The following is a 21237-nucleotide window of genomic DNA, read 5'->3' as shown; positions in this document are numbered from 1 at the left end:
AGGCATGCAACATGCATGGCAGAGTAAATCACACATTATGTGAATTAGTTGAGGTCAGTTTGATTGGGCACAAACTGTTTTTTTACAGACATGTTTATTTATATATAAATGCATACATATATAGTATGTATATGAATATGCATATATAATACATATATATACGCAAACTCTTAGAGTAACGCACAACACTCTATCGATTCTCTCAACTTAACTAGTTTACTATCAACTCAAAAACATATCGATAATGAAAACACATATAGGAGAAACACAAACAGAGATATACACATCAAGAACACACAAGAATTATTCTGGTTTGGTCTTGAAAACAAGATCTATATCCAGACTACGAGACACCAATCTAATCCACTATCTTGAAACATCCATGGGATGATTACAATGAGAACTGAATCCCCTCCTGCCCATATACAGTGAAAGCTATAAGGATCTTAGAGAATACAAGCTATAAACTAGCCACTCTCTACCTCTCGCAGTCAATCTCACATACAAGACAAAAAATTAGAAATTAAGGTTGCGTTCTCTTTGCTGTTTTTAAGTCATTTTTATTTTTTAATTTTTTAAAATAATAAAAACGCGTTCTCTTTATTATTTTTAAAAATATATTTTTTAAAACAAAAAAAAATTATAAAGAAAACTCAAATCAACAAAAAGTTGTTTTGAGTGTTTTCATTTAAAACAAACTCTAAACTCAAAATACATTTATTTATTTATTTATTTATTCATATTTTATTATTATAATGAGAAAAAATATTACAAAATTCATTAATTTTAGAATGTATATATATTTTTAATAATATATTAACATTAAATATTTCTAATTTACAAAATAATCAAATTTATTGAATAAAATATCATTAAAAATTTATTTTCAAAATTTTAAAGAGAACGCGTTTTCTAATTTTCTGTTTTGAGAAATAGTTTTTAAAATGACAAAGAGAACACGTTTTCAATTTTTTAAAAACAAACTATCAAAATAGAAAATTAAAAATAAATTCAAAACTCAAAATTAAAAATTGAAAAACAAAGATAACGCAACCTAACATTTCCGATAATAGGTGCGCTAAACTTTCTCTGCCTTATTTCCTATCCCATGACCCCTATTTATACAATATAGGGGCATGGGTTACAAGATTTTAACTAACTACCCAACTGATTTGGCCAGCTACCCCTTCTAGAAACAAACCTTCTTAAAGAGATATTTAATTCTAACGCTAAACAGAAAGAGAAACATACAGCAAATATAAATAAACTTGTTTACATTTAATCTAATTTAATACAAATAACACAACACAAACATATACATACACACATATGCAATGTGTATATAATTACATACACAATACATACATTGACATGTACATATACATGCACACACATACATATACATGTATATATATATATATATATATACGCGGGCGAATTGGGAGGGGGGAGGCCAGCACGGGCTTCAGCCTCAGCCCTTATGTATGTATATATATGCAGAATCAATGGTCAAATAAGTTCATTGCCCTTATTATTCCATCGAAGGGCAGAGCCGGGGAGAGCCAGCACAGGCTTCAATTTGAAGCCTCAATCTCTGAATCTATCCCTATATATATATATATATATATATATGCACACATTCACATACATACATACACATGCTCAGTGGGAGTACACACACAAATACATGAACACACAAATTTGATATTGGCTTAATACATTAGAGAATCTCTATTTTTAATACCATATCGGATTCAAGTTTGGACTCAATCTGTCGAAGTGTCTAAAGTACACAAATTGTCTAGTCTATGTAGTTTGTACACTCATAGATTTAGGTTTAACTTTATAGTTTTGTAATATAAACTTTAACATGTTCCGATACTTTATTGTGAAAAAAGAAGTAAGATAAAATAATTTAATAAAAATTTAATGTCGAATAATTCAAATTTTTATATAAATAAAAAATATTTTGTCAATGTGATACCTAAACATTTTTTTTTTTTTTTTACAAAAAAAACGAATTTTATGTCAATTGTGAATCAATTATTGACTTGACTAAAGGCGACTAATAGTTAGTTAACGATAAGTATTAAATTGAAATAATTTTAAAAAATTTAAGTACTTAATTAAGACATTGAATAAACAGAGGTTAAATCTATATTTTTTTATTATATATATATATTTTTTTTTAGTCACTAAATTTTTTATTGTTTCGATTACATCTCTGAATCTGTATTTTCAAGTCAATTTAATTGTTGTATTTTAATTTTTTTCGTGTAACAATTTAAATTTTTTATTATTTCGATTACACTATTAGACTTGTATATTTAAATTTATTTAACTCTTATAATTTGACATAAACAGAATATGATATTTATTTTATTTTTTTACAAATAAAATTATATCAATTAAATTGACTTAAAAATATAAATTTAAAGATGTAATTAAAATATATGATATTTATTTTATTTTTTTATTTTTTTTATAAATAAAATTATATCAATTAAATTGACTTAAAAATGTAGATTTAAAGATATAATTGAAATAATGAAATATTTGACTTGTCATACTAAAAAAAAATAAAATATAAGAGTTAAATTGATTTAAAAATTAAATTTAAAAATGTAATAAAAAAATATAATAAAAAAATAATTACATAAAAAATCATAAAAGTACAAAACTAAAAATATGGATTTGGCGAATAAATAGATCCCAAAGTGAAGATTGAGGCAAGGTTGATTAGGAAGAAAGCAAAGCATATATGCTTATTTAATATTATATCGTACATAAGATTGATCATAAAAAATAGAAAAATATTGATTCTTTCTATATATTTAATAAGTCACGTAGACTAATGGGATTGAGTGCATCACTGCTATAGTGCACTTTTTATTTTTTATTTTATTTCATATTTTATTATTTTCAAAAATTATTAGAGATAAAGTGGGCCCCAAAAAAGCTTGCCGGGCCCTTCACCGTGCATTGAAGCCTGGGCGGGTGACTTTATCTACACTACTCCTTCAGCATGAATTATCTATATAAAATTATAGTGTTCAACCGGTGAGGTACGTAATTTATTACATTCCTATTGTATCACTATTGTATTATTTTTTAGTATGGTGATTAATTTGAGTGTCAAAAAATATAAAGGATAAGACTTTATTCTTTTTTTTTTTATTTGGGATGTTCGAGTTTTGCCCGATCAATTTTCAAAGATGATGATCTTCCCTTTTGATCCACTTTTAGATACATTGATGTGCGAACATAGTCTATATATAATATTCAATACAATTTATATGGAACTTGTCTTTTACTTTATTATTGTCTTTCAGCTAAATATTATATTTTAACAATAATTATGTCTTTCAAGTCGTCACATTAATTCGAATCATAATACTTATGTAAAACTTCAAGTGCTTTACGCCCGTGGGGTCCCATTCTCTCTTTTTTTTCTTTTTTTCTTTTTTTATGGTTCAGGTGTCTAAGTTTCGCCCATCTAGTTCTAAAAGGAGACTAAACTTCCCTCTAATTAAGTAAATCTAATGCAGTCGCAAACTTCTATATATTTTCAAGCGGACACACAATTAGTCTCCATTAAATGAGGTATTCTTATCTCCATCAAGAGTTGATTCCTGCCATTCTTAATGAAATTTAGAAATTTTACCACTTGTATTATGTCTTGAGACGACCAAAATTCTCCTTTTTTTTTTTTTTTTTTTTATTGCTAAGGATACTTGAGACATGTTCAAGGTTGGAGGCTTCCAAAACAATCTCGAATATGAAAACTATGTAAGTATGAGCAACTCGTGAATTATGTGATGATTGAACCTTCAACCCTTGTTAGTTCATAAAATTAAATTCAGAATCAACTAATTCACAAAATAAAAGTGAATTATTGAAGTCAACTAAATTCAAGTCGGTTAAGGCTCAATCTCAATCTTAAATTAAAAGAAATAAATTTAGCTCCTAATTTCATCGCAAACAATTTAATGAACTGATGTTACTCCTATTAATTGCATCATAATTTATAACATTTTATAAATCAATAAAAATGTTTTGTAGGTGAAAATAAGGTGTAGTAAATACATTTATTTAAATATAAAATTTATTATATCTTATCACTATTTTTAAAACAATAATTAGCATTACTCTTCTAAAATATACATAAATTACATATATAAATTATTCGCAATAACCTAACTCTACTTTATTTGCTGTCCCGAGTTTAAAAATAGTCCTAAAATTGAATTAAATTGAGAAAAAATTATCATCTCTATTTAATATATAAATAAAAAATATTATTTAGATATTTAATTTTGACACTGGAGATGATATTTTGCATTGATATATTATATATTTATATTAATATGATACATAATATAATATATTAATATATAAATATCACATTAAATTTTAAAATTAAGTGTTTAAGTAACAGTTTTGTATAAAGATTCTGTTACGAGCATTTTTCGAACCGTCTTGGGCTATTATACGAACTGCTACGGGTTGGGAATGGTCCGATGATAAGGCCCATCTTCTCGAAGTCCAATGGGCTCAAGGTTGAAGCCATCTCTGCGAGGTCGCATAGTTGTTAAAGCACGAGCTCTGATCACGATAACAAGCGAGCTCCTAGCAATGACTCTAGCTCGCGGGTTAACCCAATCAGCTCGCGAATGAGATTACGAAACAGAATAATCGGATCTGATATCTATCTATCATTATCCATGAAAAGTCATACCCCACATGGTGTGAAACTTTTACTCCATGTTTTATGGAGATAATAAGGGCACTTTGTCTCTTACGAGGTGACCCCACCACTTTTAACTTTGTATAAATTGTTGATATCTCGCACTATAAATAGGGGTCAGAGCTAATTGTACAGACATAATAAAAAATATATACTGTTACTCTACCAAATTAATCAGAGGACAGTGGTAGATTAGGCATCATTTCGATCAAACCACGTAAAAAAATCTTTATGTATTGCTTGTTAATGGTGTTATTGTCTTCTTCCTCTCGTATTTGTGATTGTTGAATCAGTACGGGCCGATGAATCTCGACCGACCATTTCTGAACATCGACACATTTCAAATTAAATCAAGACATAAAGACTGACTTTGTGATTGACACGTGTTTACCTATTTTCGTAAAAAATAATAAAATAGAAAAGAACAATAACAGCTTAACCCTTACACTTTTCCTTTTATTCTCATAGCAAAGCATCAATGCCCTTGTCCCTCCACACCGTTTATAAAGAAGAATTATTAAACAAAAAAGAATGGAATAAATTATTTTAAAAATATTGAAAGTTTAATTTTATATTTTTTTATTTTTTAATAATATAATTATAAAAATATCATTATCCTTAATTAATTTATGTTGTTAGCAATCTCATGCGACACTAAGAATATTTGATTAAGTGATAAGGTGACAAAAAAGAGAAAGAGAGGAGTGACTAAGGATTGATAACGGTCAGTGTTATCACTAGTGATTTAGAGTTTCAAAATTAAGTTTGTAATTAAACCCAAACTTAATGGGAAAAACAATTTTTTTAGGTTTTAGGGTCACATTGGAAGTTGGTCAAGAGAAAAGTAGAGGGATAAAGGCTTTTAATCGAGATGAATAAAAATATAAGGATTTTGACTATGGTACTTAAAAATTGAGAGATAACTTTAGATTGGAGTGAGAGTATGAATACAAATATTGTTGATCATAAACGCATGTTGTTGTAACATATATTTCGCAAGGTTTCCTCAAGTGAGCCTCTGGGGGAATTTCCCCAAAGAAGTTAGTCGGGCTCGGAAAAGTGCCTTATCCCAAAAAGGTCTTCGAGGGCTTGTTCCTTGAAGACTTGAGTAACTTTTCAAAGGGATTAGCTTTAGGGACTAGTTTTGAATGCCAATGTGGTCTTCTGAAGACGTTTTAAGGGGGATAGCTTCCTCCAAAGCTTGGCCCAAGGTCCTTCCTTATCCTAATCGAAGGATAGTTGGGCACCCTAATCCGAAGGTTTTTGCCACGTGCCCTCTCGTATGTGCCCCACGGATCCCACCCTGCCATGTGTCCAAATCCTTCGAGAAGTATAAATACCTATTGACCTTTCATCTTCTTGCGAATTCGAAAACTCTCACCGACTCTTATGCGTATACATTTTTCGAAGAGTCTCTACTTTTTCGAAAGCACCATTCATATTGCACTACATTTACATAATCACTTCAGCACTATGATTATATTTGACTTAGACATCAAAAAGCTCACGTAGAAGATATCCCTACATACCTTTTGACTATCTTTTATCTTGCAAATCGGAAGACCTTAATCTTTCTTGAAGACCCTCTTCCCAATTCCCATGGAATATAACTTTTTGCGACTTCAAACACCTAAAGACTTTCTCTAGAGCCACATTTTTACAAAACCCATTCGGATGACCTTTTTAGAGTAGACATTGCTTTTCGTCGAGCCCTACCTATTTTTTGCTGAACTTTTTTGAAATTAATAAATTTTAATTATTTTTTAACTAAAATGTATGCCTTTTTCACTGTATCTTCATGTTCTTCTTCTCATCACATGGACAAACTCAAATTTGTGATTTTGTCCATCTCAAATAATCCAAGTACCTCAAGTCAAAAGGTGGTGGAATCCCATTATTTAAGTAGTTGTGAAGTTAAAATTATAAATTTATCCCATCTTTAATTAACTTAACCTATACAAGAAGTTTTTACTAGAAAGAAGTAAAGACATTGATATAGGGATGACTTGACAACCTATCATATTCGTTTTTTTATTTTATTTTTATTTTTATACAACTTATGTGATAACTTATTATTTTTAAAATTTCATGTTATTTTGTGATATCTCGAAAATTGACAAACTCTGACAATGGTTTATAATTGAAGTGAAGTGAAATGAAAAGTGGAATATTTTGGTTGATAAATTAAAATTTAAACTTAAATTTAAAAATAAAGTAAATGTTTACTAATTTTAGTAATTTACCTTTAAATTTAGTAAAGAGAAGTAAATTCCGATTCGACCCGTCTGATCCTTGGCCCGGGTGGGTTCCGAACCGTTTGTCAGCGACTTTGCCTTCTTCTTCGCTGTCATTAAATGTTGGCCGGCGGAAGCAGAACTTATCACTGTAAAACCAAAACCCTAACATTTGCAGAGCTCCAAGCAGCAACAATGGCACCCATCGACCCCCACTCCTTCACCGACTCTTCTCACCCTCTCGCCACTCACATCTCCCTCTCCTTCTTCTTCGACTTCTCCTCCTCTACCATCCTCGGCGCGGCTGCCCTCTCCCTCCCCCGCCCCCACTCTGGCCCCTTCCTCCTCGACGCCCGATCCCTCTCCATCTCCGCCGTCTTTGAACCCCACACCAAAAACCCCCTCCCCTTTTCCCTTTCCTCTCCCGACCCCATCAAGGGCCAATCCTTAACCGTCTCTCTCTCCAACCACTCCCGTTTCACCGTGATTTTCTCCACCTCCCCCTCCAGCTCCGCCCTCCAGTGGCTCTTGCCGCCGCAGACGTTCAAAAAGACCAACCCCTTCGTTTACACCCAATGCCAAGCCATTCACGCCCGCTCCATCTTCCCCTGCCAGGATACCCCCGCCGCGAGAATCCGTTACTCGGCGAGGTTGAATTTTCCGGCGAGGCTCTCTGCCGTGATGGCAGCGCGGCAGGTGGAGCGGCGCCCGCCGGCCGCCGGAGAGGCGGCGGGGGTGTGTGAGGATTCTCTCTGGTGCGGCGAGGGGAGAGTGGTGGAGGAGTTCGTGATGGACCAGCCGGTGCCGCCGTACCTGTTCGCATTCGCCGTCGGAGAGATTGGATTCCGGGAGGTGGGGCCCAGGACAAGGGTTTACGCGGAGGCGGTGCCGGAGGTTCTGGACGCCGCTGCGAGGGAGTTCGCCGGGACGGAGGAGATGATTAGGGTTGGGGAGGGGCTGTTTGGGCCTTATGAGTGGGAGAGGTTTGATTTGCTGGTTCTTCCGCGGAGTTTTCCCTACGGCGGGATGGAGAATCCGAGGATGGTGTTCTTGACACCGACGGTGATCAAAGGCGATGCAAGCGGCGCGCAGGTGGTGGCGCACGAGCTCGCCCATAGCTGGACTGGGAATTTGATTACCAACAAGACCAATGATCACTTTTGGTTGAACGAGGTATCTGCAATTCATTGTTCAAAAGACAAAAAAAAAGAAGAAGAAATGAATCCGTTGTTATGTTTCTTTATGATTTTCCGTTTAGTTGCCTGTGGTATCAGGTAAAGATGTTTTTTCAACCTTCAAAGGAATTTCAAAATGAAAAGAAATATGCCACCAATTGGATTGTTTTCTTGTTTGGTATTCTTTCATGGATCAATAGAGTGTTAGTTTGAGTGATTATGGAATTTCTTCTGGAAAGAATTAAGACTGCATAGCATTTAGGCAATAAAGCCATCGACACAGCCATTGCTTGCGAAAAACAGAGGCATCTCACAAGTTGTGATGCTTCGCAGACTACTTCATGGGAAAGGTTTATGGCTTCCCTTCCATGATGAAATTCATATATTTTTGGGAATTGCAGTTATTTCTCTGCATCACATCAGTGAGTTTTTACTTGATTATGTGCCTTTTAACAACAAGAACAATCACTTGCCTTGATCCTTTTAGTCAGGGCCGGCCCAAGGCATAGGCCACTAAGGCCTATGCCTAGGGCCCCCCAAATTCTTGGGGGGCCCAAACCCGCCCCCCCCCCCCCCCCCCCCCACACACACACAATTTGGGGCCCCCCAAAAAATCCCCCCCCCCCCCCAAGCCACCGCCCACCAACCCCCCTACACAGAATCCCCCCCCCCCCCCCCAAGCCACCGCCCACCAACCCCCCTACACACACAGAATTGCCCACCCCCACCCCCACCCCCACCCCACCCTCCTAAAAAAAAAATATTTTCGCCTAGGGCCCCACTAGCCCTTGGGCCGGCCCTGCTTTTAGTTGAGGCCAATTGCATGAATTCTAGACTTTCAGCCATCTCTATCCATTGCCATATCCTTTCTAAAACTATTATATCTATTTCATGTTTAAGAGTTTTCTATCAAGTTTTCTTTGATCGTACTCTTCACATTTCCTACATTTTATTCACTTATTTCACAAGTCAATCCGTCTTTTTCTCACATATTCTTATCACTTTAGTGTTGGTTTTCACATTTTAACTTCAATAGGTGCCATTTCAACCTTATTACATATAACCTATTTTCTTATTTTGTCTTTGCTTCTATGGCCATGCATTTACCATAATATTTTAATCTCAACTATTCTCATATTTTGCTTATGTTAGTACATAAATACCCACCATTCTTCGAGTCATAGAACAAAAATAACTGTCTAAAAACTCCAACATTCTTCAAGATCCAGTCTATTTACCATGTGAATCATTTTGTCTTGTGAATGTGCTCATCATGTAAAAGTTTTTAGCTCTTCCTGATCATTTGGTGGCTTCATTGGAAATGCTTTTTTAATAGCAAGTTATGGGGAATTTCTAAACGAAGTAACAAAAATAAGGTCAAAAGGTTCTTGATGTGCACAAATGAATATGCAGAATGGTTGACGTGTATGGTTAGAGACAGCTCTCTTAATACAGTCTTGTTGATTTTAGGGCTTCACTACATATGCGGAGAGGAGAATAGTTGAAGTTGTGCAAGGGGAAGGCATAGCTGCATTAAATATGGGAATTGGTTGGAGAGGTTTGGTGGAGGAAATGGAGAGATTTAAGGACAATATGGAGCTCACAAAGCTCAAAACAAATCAGGAAGGAGTGGATCCAGATGATGTGTATTCTCAAGTTCCCTATGAGAAAGGTTTCCAGTTCTTATGGCGCATTGAGCGGCAGGTATGTTGGATTTATTGCAATTTAAACTTTTGATCCTTCTCAGTGGAGAGGGGCCAGACTGAATTTTTGTTATTCATTCCTACCCAGATTGGAAGGCCTGTGTTTGATGAATTCCTGAAGAAATATATTGCCACTTTCAAGTTCCAGTCTATAGACACGGATATGTTCCTCAATTTCCTAAAAACAAATGTTCCGGGAATAGAGAATGAAATTGATTTGGCATTATGGACCGAGGGTACTGGTATTCCTCCAGATGCCATGGAGCCAGTTTCTGACATTTATACAAAGATTGTATCACTAGCAAATGAGTTCAACCTTGGTAGAATGCCAAGGGAGGATGAAGTTGCCGATTGGCATGGACAGGAATGGGAACTTTATTTGGAGAACCTGCCCAAGTCTGTTGAGGCTTCACAGGTAAGTCTTATTGAGATCCAGTACCAGTTATCCCTAATTCTTGTCAAGTTGTTAGGCTTTTTGTGATCTATGTGGCTTGAATAAACGTTAATTTAATTTCCTGAGTTGATTGTAGGATCCTTTACTCTCATTATATCCCGACTGGCAATATGCTTCTTGCATTTTATATATATGGAAGATATTCTCATGTTTGCTAAGTCATATGTTGGCAATCATAAATTTTCATCTTGGCATTTCAAATTTCTGAACATTTATTCCTGATTCGCGAATCATCCTATGTGGTTGGAAGAAAAACTAAAAGAAATTACTGACAGTGGTAACCCTAGTGTAATTTACATGATGCAGGCTGCTTCTTCTTCTTCTTTTCTTTTCTCTCTTTTTCTTTTTCGGGAACCTGATGCAGGCTTTTCTGGATGAAGATTGTCTTTTTGTATTATCATGTTTTCTCTATGTTTAACTGTTTCATGTCTTTTGTCAGTTGGGTTACAAACAAGTGATTTAATCAAATGGTAAACAACTCATGGTTTAGAAGTCTTGCTTGATTATGCCTTCCGTTTTTGTTCCTTTCTATTGGGCTCACACAGTGAAATCACTTCTTTTGTATTCAAGCTGGCATTGTGTGTTCAATATCAATGCTGGTTGGAACTTTTTTTTCTAGTTCGGATGTCTTCTGAATAACATGCTTCCAAAGAAGACATTAGACATTTGCTAAGTCGGCGTGCTGTACATGATTGGTTATGCAGCTATTGGACCTGGATGCTCGCTATCGTCTATCAGAGTCAAAAGATTACGAGGTCAAGGTGGCATTTCTCCAACTGGCCATTTCATCCAAGTGTAGGGATTACCACAATGAGGTGGAAAAAACACTCAAGGAAGTTGGGAGGATGAAGTACCTTAGGCCGCTCTATACAGCATTGGTTCAAGGCAGCGGAATGGAAGAAGAGAAGATCTTTGCAAAAAGGGTGTTCTCAGAAGCTCGAGAATGTTATCACCCGATCGCCCAAGGCGTTGTCAAGTCCATCCTCGCAAAGCACCTGTAAATTACCATACCTTAAAAATTGCATAAAGCAAACTAACTCATTCCTGAATGGCTGGCTGGTTGCTGCTGCTGCTGAATGCACAGGCATGCAGGATGAATTGTGACCGATGCCTTGAATAACTTAACTGGCTTCTGATGAATGTATGCATGCTGTGTCACTATCGGCTTGTTTTAGATTATGTCAATGGAAATCTTTTTGCTGGAAGTCTTCTATATTTCTATGGTGCTGCAGCATGGTAGCTTGACTTGCCGATTTCATTATCCACTTCTGTTTATTCATCAAAGACATTTCCTAGTCCAAGCTTGAAGTTGTTATGGTTTGTGAATATGGATTTCTTATTTTATAGCATTAATGGTAGCTGTTGGACTGTAAATTAAGGCACAATGTTGGTAGTGGTAATACATGTAGACACACACCTTGAAGAAAGTAGCCCTCCCGAACCTGATAGAAAACTAAACTAATGGGGGATCTCAAGTCTTGCAAAAAAGAAGAATCGTCTTTGGTGGTTTCAGGAAAAGCCCTTCTGATACAGACCCAGAAGAAAGTAGCCCACTCGAGCTTGATGGAAATCTAAACTAAAGGTTGATCTCAAAGTCTTCATACAAAGAAGAATTGTCTTTGTGGGTTCTTTAAAAGTCCCTTTGACACTTAAAGTTAGAATTGGGATTGCATTGAGAAAATAAATCGAAAAATAAATAAATAAATAAAGGAATTGATAATTAGAAAAGATTTCTCATACCCTTTTAGTTGGCTTTTTTACTTTAGATTTATTATTTGAATGGATTGTGCCTAATTTGTCTTTGATCTCTTATAATTAAGAAAAATATTATTAGTATATTTTTGTGTATATTTTAGGCTACATAAAAGTATACTAATGATAAAAAAGTCCCTTATAAGGTACATAAAAATGAGGGATATTTTAATCATAATATTCTTTTATATAGTTCAAAATATATAAAAATAATACACATATAATATGATTTTAAAATTAATATCCACACACAGAGACAACAGATATCATCTTGCGTTGATCTCTTAAGAGTTAATATCAGGTTTCATGATGCCAATGAGTCAATGACAGTTGCTTAGAATTGGGAATGCGTTGAGAAAAGAAATTTAAAAATAAATAAATAGATAAAAGAATTGATAGTTTTAAAGGATTTCCAGTACCCTTTCGTTGGCTTGAGTTAGAATTGAGAATGCAAAGGGGTAGACTTCATTGGGTGCATTACATTAGGAGTCATAATGATGTGATGTTTTAGTGGGTTCCAAGCCCTATTATCCTCGGCTTGGCTTTCAGTTTGCTACTATCTCTAGTTAATTAATTCGAAATATATATTTTAGTTTTTGTATTTATATATTTTATTATTTTAAAAATATATTAAATTATATAATTTTAAGTCAATTATATTTTTTATTTTTTATTATTTTAATTATATTTTTAATAAATTTATCGAGACAATAATTGATTCAAAATTATATAATTAATATGTATAATTGAAATAATAAAAAAAATTAAAAATATAATTAACTTGAAATTATAAATTTAAGTAAAATAATTTTTTTTAGAATATTTAAATAAAAAAACTTATAACTATAAAATTTAAATTATATATTTTACCATCAATTTATCTGCCATCTCTCCTTTTCAGATTGCATTCCTTTACCCTTAATAATAATAATATGTCTTTATGGTCTGATAAGACTAGTGATCGGGATTGATCGTATATATAGTGGGCTTGTTTGTTTATTCTCATAAAAAAGGAGCACTTGGTGACTTATGGCCTATTGAGAAGACATTCAACGCCATGCCAATCCGACAACGGGGGGGCGTGGAGGTTTCTTTCTTTGCTTTTGCTAGTTGGTGGCAAACCCACCCGTGGTTGTCGTTGATGCACCTTTAGGGATGCCTATCATAGTGTCTACGACTGCTATTGCAATGCATTCTCATGACTTAAGTTTTTCCTAAGCAAGGTAGTACCGAAACGTTTTTTTGTTTCGAAACTGTTTATGTTTATTTTCTTTTTTTTTTTTTTGAAAAGTATCTGTTTTTTCATCTTTATTTTATATCGAAAACGTTTCTTATTTTCGTTTTTGTGTTTAGTCAAGTGAATTGGTCAAATAAATTAAATATATATGAATATATTTATATGTTTAATATATATATATATATATATTAAGTATAAAAAAATAGATATAGGTGGGTAACCCACCAGGCGCCCCCCTCTTTGATTGTTGTGGGGTCATTTTTATGGAAAGGGTCATTTTTAGTGTCTAAGTTAAGTGTCAAAATGTTTATTGAGTAATTTTTTCATATTTTTTAACTTTTTTTTATAAAGTCAAACGATTAGATAATAACGTTTTTTATCAAATAAATTTATTATTATATCTCAATAATGACACTTCTAAATGAAATTGTCTTAAAGATTGGCAACCAAATATTGTTTTTAATATGCTTCAAACATTTTTGGAGTAGTTTGAAGCAGAATTTGAGTTTTATAGATTTATTTCAAGTTTTGCTTATAAAAAAACATACATATGCAACATAGGACTGAATGAAACCGAATTACTCTGGTCCACTTTAATCCTTCCCTACTTCAATCTAGCCTTCAATTTAAAAAATTTCAAAAAATCAGTTTGATTCTTGTCTAGACCAAATGAACACTATAAGATTTTGGTGTTTACATACAATTTGCAACTAGGGGTGTTCAAAAAAATTGCTAAATCGTGAAAATTAACTGCATTGCGACGTGATTTTTTTGGGGGAAACTGGTTGAGATGATTTGAGAAATCTATAAATCATACAGTTTGTGGTTTGATAAAAATAATTTTGATGTTTAACCGAATTTCTTGACTATTAAGAGTCTAGTGTTAGTTCTAATGATGGCAAATATATTTCAAGAGGGGGTGAATTGGGATTCGTATAAATTTTTCGATAATTAAAATACTTATTGATGGCAGAACACTATGTTTCGAAATATAGAGTATATGTTTCGAAATAAATTTTTTTGTTTAGCAAGTTTCGAAATATAGAATGTGTGTTTCGAAATATACTTTTATATTTTATTTGATTCAAAATCTTTTAACTTGTATATCAAAATAATGATATTTGGCAAAGATGGTTTACATAAGTAAGAGTATACCAAAGGTGTTTGAGATTAAAGATATATATTTATGTTTATATGAATAAGTATAGGCTGATTCTCAAGAAAAATATGTTTTAGTTTTTGAAAACATTTCTTTTGAAATCTCAAGCAATAATGGATAAACAAAAATAAAAAATTAACTGCACACAAGATATATAGTGGTTCGGCACCCACTTAGTCCACTACCTTCAAGTTTTTCCACTTGAAGGATTTTTCAATCCCAATCACTTTCATTAGTGATCAACACAGATTTTACCACGGTTCACCCTAAAACCTTGTATAATGAGTTTTTATGACTCAACTTAAACCTTTCACCAAGTGAATTTTTACGGGCTTAACTAAAACCTTACAACAAGTGAGTTTTAGACTCAACTTAAACCTTTTCCATAATGAGTTTTTAGATTCAACTCAAATCTTACACCATTAACAAAGTAATTGAAACTTATCTTTACAACCCAATAAATTTATAGTAATTAAATGCCTTACCAATAGCTGCAAAAACCTCTTGGTTTGAGGATTATAGAGCTTAGAAGGAAGAGACTTCGAATTTCAATTTGCTTCTCATTTTTCACACCATAATGCACATCTAGGAATAAATGAATAGATCTTCTTTGAAAGATTTGTCAAGAAGGATTTAGTACACTTGTGCTTGTGTATGTGTCTCCAGTGTGTGCTCTTTTGTTGTGTCTTCTTTTTGTTTTCAAATACCTCCTATTTATATCAAGAGATAGAAATCTAGCTGTTTTATTGTCGTTAGAGATAAGACAGAAAAGTAGGTTTCGAAACATAGCATGCAAGTTTCGAAACATCACAATTTTATACTTAGATTTTGAAACATACTTCTTATGTTTTGAAACATATACAGCCTTTCCAGTTGGACTTGCAGTTACAGAAACATTGAGTGGGAGACAAGGTCTTATGCCCACTATGATTAAACATATAATCTCCAATTCAAATTTGAATTTGAATTCTTAGAGCATAGAGAAAGCATTAAACAAATGATTTTGATAAATACAAAATTGCAGCACATATGCATCTCGATTTTTTAAATGACCTGCTGACAAAAATGTCAGAGGTTTCGAAACATATAATGAAGGTTTCGAAACATACTTTAGAGGTTTCGAAACATGATATACAGGTTTCAAAACATAATCCAAAACTTGATTTGAAAACATATGCATTACATAGATATTTCAAAATAGCATATACACTTAGAAAAATATTCATTGAAAACCTTTTCAAAAGGGATTTCGAAACATGCACAGAAACATGATAAATTTTTACTTGAAAGCACAACTCATAGCATGTATACATTACAACATATTTACATTTGTTTAGTTTAAGTAAATGTCAATATTTTTTATTTATATTTTATCTTTCATTTACTTTAATACATAAATGTAAATAATCAAGTACCCCATATTTGGATTCAATAAAAATATCTAAAACATCAAAATCCATAATAATAAGAAAGTAGAATTTTGGTTTTATTATAAATTCAGGATTTTACGATTTTACCACCTCCAAAATATATACTTTCTATTTGTTGAAAAATTCTTTAAAAATAATTTTAACACCAATAGATATTAGCTATCGAAATATTAGGAGATAATTATTCAAAAAAAAATATTTTCAAAAATATGTTCTAGTTGGTCTTTTGCCTTAAAATAATTTTAGCTTTATGTTGACCAATGATTTCAAGACTAATTTTGAAAATCATTTTAGGAGATTCTTTTAAATCATAATATACTTGTTTTTGTAAATCTCCATATGTATAAGAATGAACTTGATTTTTATTTGAACAAAATAATACTTGATATTGAAATTGATATATGTTGAAAACTAAAAATCTTGACTCATGAATTAAGAATTAAGTCAATAAATGTTTTTCATCATCAAAACTAATATAAAAAAAGATGCAACATCATCTAACAATATGAAAATTAAAAAAATAAAACTCTAAAGCCTAAACATTTTTTTCTATTTAGCTCCCACCTACACTCTCTACCTATCATCATCCCCTTCCAGCTCTTTGTTAAAATGATCAATCAAAAAAATTTTAGAACCAATTTGTTAATCTAACAAACCCAATAGAAAGCCCACTTAGATAAATTGTGAAAATCGCACCAAATCCTATCATATTATGCGATGTGGTTTGGTGCGATTTATAGAGATTAAATCAGATTGTATGATTTAAAATAATAAAAAATTACACATATAATTTGATGTATTAAACAGAGCATACATCGGTCAAACTACACCATAAATACCCCTGCTCGCGACTATAACGAGAAAATGAGGGTTATTTGGTGTGGATCTAAATTGTGTGCCATGAATGTGCAAACACAAGGACAAAAGATACCTCAATATTGTAGTGATTGTTGCATTAAAGACCCCTCTTCCACCCAAAAGCTAAATCCCACTTAGGACGAGCTTGCAGCTTGATCTTAACTAGAGTTGCCAAATTGGTTAGGTTGCCCCACCCGTGCTGAAGCTTGGCTTGATCAATATTGTAGCAAGCTAGTCAGTCGCCCAACCCAATTTGTTAGGGTCATGTCAAGCCTAAGGTAAGTGGTCATCACCCATTTGGCTCGTTGCTCATTTTGCCCTTGGGGCATACTAGGCCCGTTTAAATTTTAAAAATTTGAAAAAAAAAACTAAAAAACTAAAAAATAAGAAAATTAATAAATCCAATACACAATTACTTTATTTACTTTTTTTTTCTTAGAAATTATGAGTTAGAATGAAATATTCTTAAAAATTAGAAATATATTATAAGTTATTGTTTAAAATATTATTAATTATGGATAAACATTTAGTTATTTACAATAATTATTGTAATTCTAATTTTCTAAAGTTTTAAATTAATATTATGTTTAACATTTATGTTTTTAGTTATATTTTTAAAATATTATTTTATTTGGTGTACTATTAAAATAAGATATTAATTTATATTAAAATAAAATCTAAGTTTTAATTTTAAAATAAAATATTAAATTATGATGCAGCATGATTCTGCTGCCCTTACAGCATTCCAGCATTACAGCTTTTTAAAATAAAATGTAACTTAAAATATTAAATAAAATATTAAATTATAAAATATAAGTTAACCATACATCCACACCTAAATTACAACAGGGATTGGGGAGTCCGATTTTGTTCGCCCCCTTTAATGGGAGTGAACGTAACCCCCGTCAGTGGTAAAAAAATAATCATTTTTAAAAAAAATATTTTATTTTTATGTTGAAAATTATAAAAATTAATCATGTTTTAAAAAAAAATTTGTTTTTAGCCACTTTTCTGAAAAAATTATTTTCAGCCACTAAAATAAACTAATTACTGAAAACAATTACTTTCCAGTTTTGACTCAGTTTTAACCCTATCAATTATTTTTGTAAGTTTTGTCATTTTTTTATAAGTTCTAATCCATCCAGTTTTGATCCTATCACATTTTTAGTTAAGTTCTAAAAATAATTTTTTTTTTGAAATATAGTTAATTTCTGCAATTTTTAGGATAAAATATTATTTTTTTAAAAATAAGTTATTTTTTTAACCCTTACTGACGGGGGTTACGTTTACCCCCGTTAAAAGGGGTGAACAAAATCGCACTCGGGGACTAGGGAGCAAATTGGGGTTATCCCCTATGCAGATTAAGTTTTGGTTTCAAAACAAACCAAGCCAAATAAGGGCGAAACATTTTTCTTTATTATTTTTGTGCATCTTTTGTAATACTCCAAAAGTTTAGAAAATAGTAATATATATCGAAAATAAGTAATAAAAAAACAATAACAACTGGAAATATTTTGAGCTGAATGTAGGTAAAGAACTTCCGGGTTAAGCATGCATGAGTTAGGGTAACTCAAAGATGGATAATCCCTAAGAAGTTCGCGTAAGCCCATCAAGGTAAGTTGATTCAGTCTTTCCTATCACTCGATGCAGAATGTTATGTAATACCGCAAGAGCTCAAAGAAGAATAGTATATATCGAGGATATGTAAATAATGAATAACACCAGCTGGATACTTTTTTGGTTGAATACAGGCAAATAACTCCTGGGTTAAGCGTGCTTGAGTTGTGGAAGTTCAAATATGGGTGACCTCCTAGAAAGTTTGCTTAAGCCCCTCATGATAAGTTATTCTGATCCTTCCTATCGCTCGATACAGGATGTTACAAGTGGTATCAGAGCCGACCCTTGGAGAAAACGATCCGATAAGGGCTGGGAGTGGCACTGGGGCATAAGGGCCTAAATAAGGAGCGGCTCCTGGCAGGCTTCTAGGATGGCAGCCTTTAAAGAGGAGAAGATCTGGAACCAGTTGTAAGGTCGCATGACGAGAACGTCATGTGCTCAAGGGGAGGAAAATGTAATACCCTAAGAGTCCAGAGAAGGGTAGTAGTATATATCGAGGATATGTAAGGAATGAATAACACTAGCTGGATATCTCTTGAGCTGAATGTAAGCAAAGAACTCCTGGATTAAATGTACTTGAGCTAGGAAAACTTAAGGATGGGTGACCCCCTGGGAAGTTTGTGTAGATCTCTCAGGATAAGTTGTTCTAATTCTTCTTATCGCTCGATGCAGAATGCTATATGTTAGATCTTTTCTCAAACTATCTATCTATCTATCTATATACATCATTTCCTTTCCTAAATACAACAATGAGCACAAAATGTTTTGCCTTGTTAAGTCCAAACCTTGACTGAAAAATAACCATTCCTTAGTCAAAATATACTTATAATAGTTCCTTTACTATTTCCATTTTTGGTGCCCTTGTAATCTTCTTTAGATTCAACGAACAAAGACACAGAACCATCAATTCCATTCTCGAACTAAGGAGTTAGCTTCCGAAATCAGGTGGCTAAAGGACATGATGAGGAATTCACGTTGTCACAGTTGTGGAGGGCCATCTGCTTGCTTTGGTGTGTTTATTTGTCAATGACATATATATTAATCAAGATAAGTTAGCTCGACCCTTTATAAGTTACATTTTATTTTTTGAATAAAGATAAATGTAAATATGGTATCTTTTCCTGGAATTATATTTTTTTATTTGAAATTGCTTTCCAACTTAAGTTTTATTTTTGGAATAAACATAAATATAGTTGTGATCTCATATATTAAAATTTATTTTTTGTAGGGTGTCAAAATAAGTAAATAAATCGGGTTTGAATCAAGTCACTAACGGGTCATAATCCGTTAAAGTTCAACCGGAACTTAATGATCTGTTAGTTTATTAGATTGAGAATGCTTAACTTATTAAATACTTGTTAAAGTTAACATATATACATTAAGTTGACCCATTAATCTATTTAAGTATATATTTAAATTTAAATATTAGCTAAAATATTAAAATTAAAAATAAAATAAAATAACCCGCAAATTACTAGTTAAGTAATTAGTTTCGTTATGATTTTTTTGAACAATCCAAAATAGTAAAGGTATAAATTAAATAGAGTACATTTATCATCCATGATACAACTTAAAAAATAATTAAAATATTAATAACAAAAACATATGAATATAAATAGAAAGTAAATGAATGAAAATTGAAGAAGTTATTAAGAGTATTTTGGAAATTAATAGATATTTTAATTAATAGGTCAATTTGGATTATGGGTTTCATGTTGACCCATTTAAACATGTCTTGTTATTTGGTTGATTTCAAGTTTTTTTAAGTTGACCTGTTATTAACTCAAACTCAATAAATTCTTATTAGGTTGATCCAATAATCATTCGAATTTGTTAAGAGTCGACCCAACTAATTATGTATCGAGTTTGGATTGGATCATTGGCTTAAATGATTTATTTACAGCTCTAATTGTTTTGTATTGTTTATTAGAAATTCTTTTCTAAATTAAGTTTTATTTTCTGAAGAATGATAAATATAGATATGATGCCTTATTTTGAAATTTTAACTTTTTTACATTTTTATCAAAATAATTTCTTAATAAATTAAGTTTTATTTTCAAAGTAAAGATAAACATAGATATATGATATTGAAAAAGAATATTTTTTGTAGACAAATATAGTAAGTTATTTGCCTTCGCTTCACATTGAATATTATTCCTAATACTGTATGTGTAGACAATTTTTTAGTCACAGGTCGAGATTAGGATTATGCCAATAATAGAAATTAATAATTATGACATGTGAAATAAATTCTCATCTTGTATATAATGGTTCCGAAGTCTACCATTGTTCCCAATAAAACATTTATGCTAATATAGTATATCTATGACACATCTACTTATATAAACTACAAATCTAAATTTGTTTCTATGCTTCACTTTTCTTTGAAAAACATCAATATCTCATTTTGTTTCCCCATCTCTAAACTTCTTAGTTCCATCCATCTAAATTACTTATGATTTGTATAGGAGCGAATCCAACAATTTAAGGTGGGGTGGGCTGAAATGGATATGGGCAGAACATTTACATTAAAATTTTAATTTTTATTGTGGGTTGCTCTGGACTTCAGCTAAGGACAACTCACATTTAAATCCGTCCCTGAATTTGTATCTCTTGTATTTGCATTTGATCTTATTGATAAGGGTGAAATTGCTCGTTTGGTTAAAATTTTCTAATACTTAGTTTTAATTTGGTGCTTTGAAGGTTGATAATATATTTTTCACATGACTAAATCTATTTTACAAATTGTTTTGGAAGGAAATAGTGTTATTTGTTTGGCTATTAAATGTTTTGTGGCATTATATGCATTGTGAAAATCTCAATCTTTACAATATTCCCTCTCTTTTTGCTTATATGTCAAGTCAGACAATG

General features: G+C 32.2%; 1 protein-coding gene across 1 annotated transcript; it reads left to right on the top strand.

The window, feature by feature from the left end:
• Positions 1–7051: 7051 nt before the first annotated feature.
• LOC127810664 (leucine aminopeptidase) lies at positions 7052–11528 on the top strand. The gene is made up of 4 exons (XM_052350246.1): positions 7052–8154; positions 9627–9860; positions 9948–10274; positions 11018–11528. The coding sequence occupies exons 1-4, from the start codon at positions 7102–7104 to the stop codon at positions 11312–11314; spliced, it is 1911 nt and encodes a 636-aa protein (XP_052206206.1). The 5' UTR covers positions 7052–7101; the 3' UTR covers positions 11315–11528.
• The last annotated feature ends 9709 nt before the right edge of the window (positions 11529–21237 follow it).

This window comes from Diospyros lotus, chromosome 9 (genome assembly GCF_014633365.1).
Source record: "Diospyros lotus cultivar Yz01 chromosome 9, ASM1463336v1, whole genome shotgun sequence".
Taxonomy (NCBI): Eukaryota; Viridiplantae; Streptophyta; class Magnoliopsida; order Ericales; family Ebenaceae; genus Diospyros; species Diospyros lotus.
The sequence above is the reverse complement of the archived record's forward strand: the minus strand, read 5'-3'. Positions and strand labels throughout refer to the sequence as shown.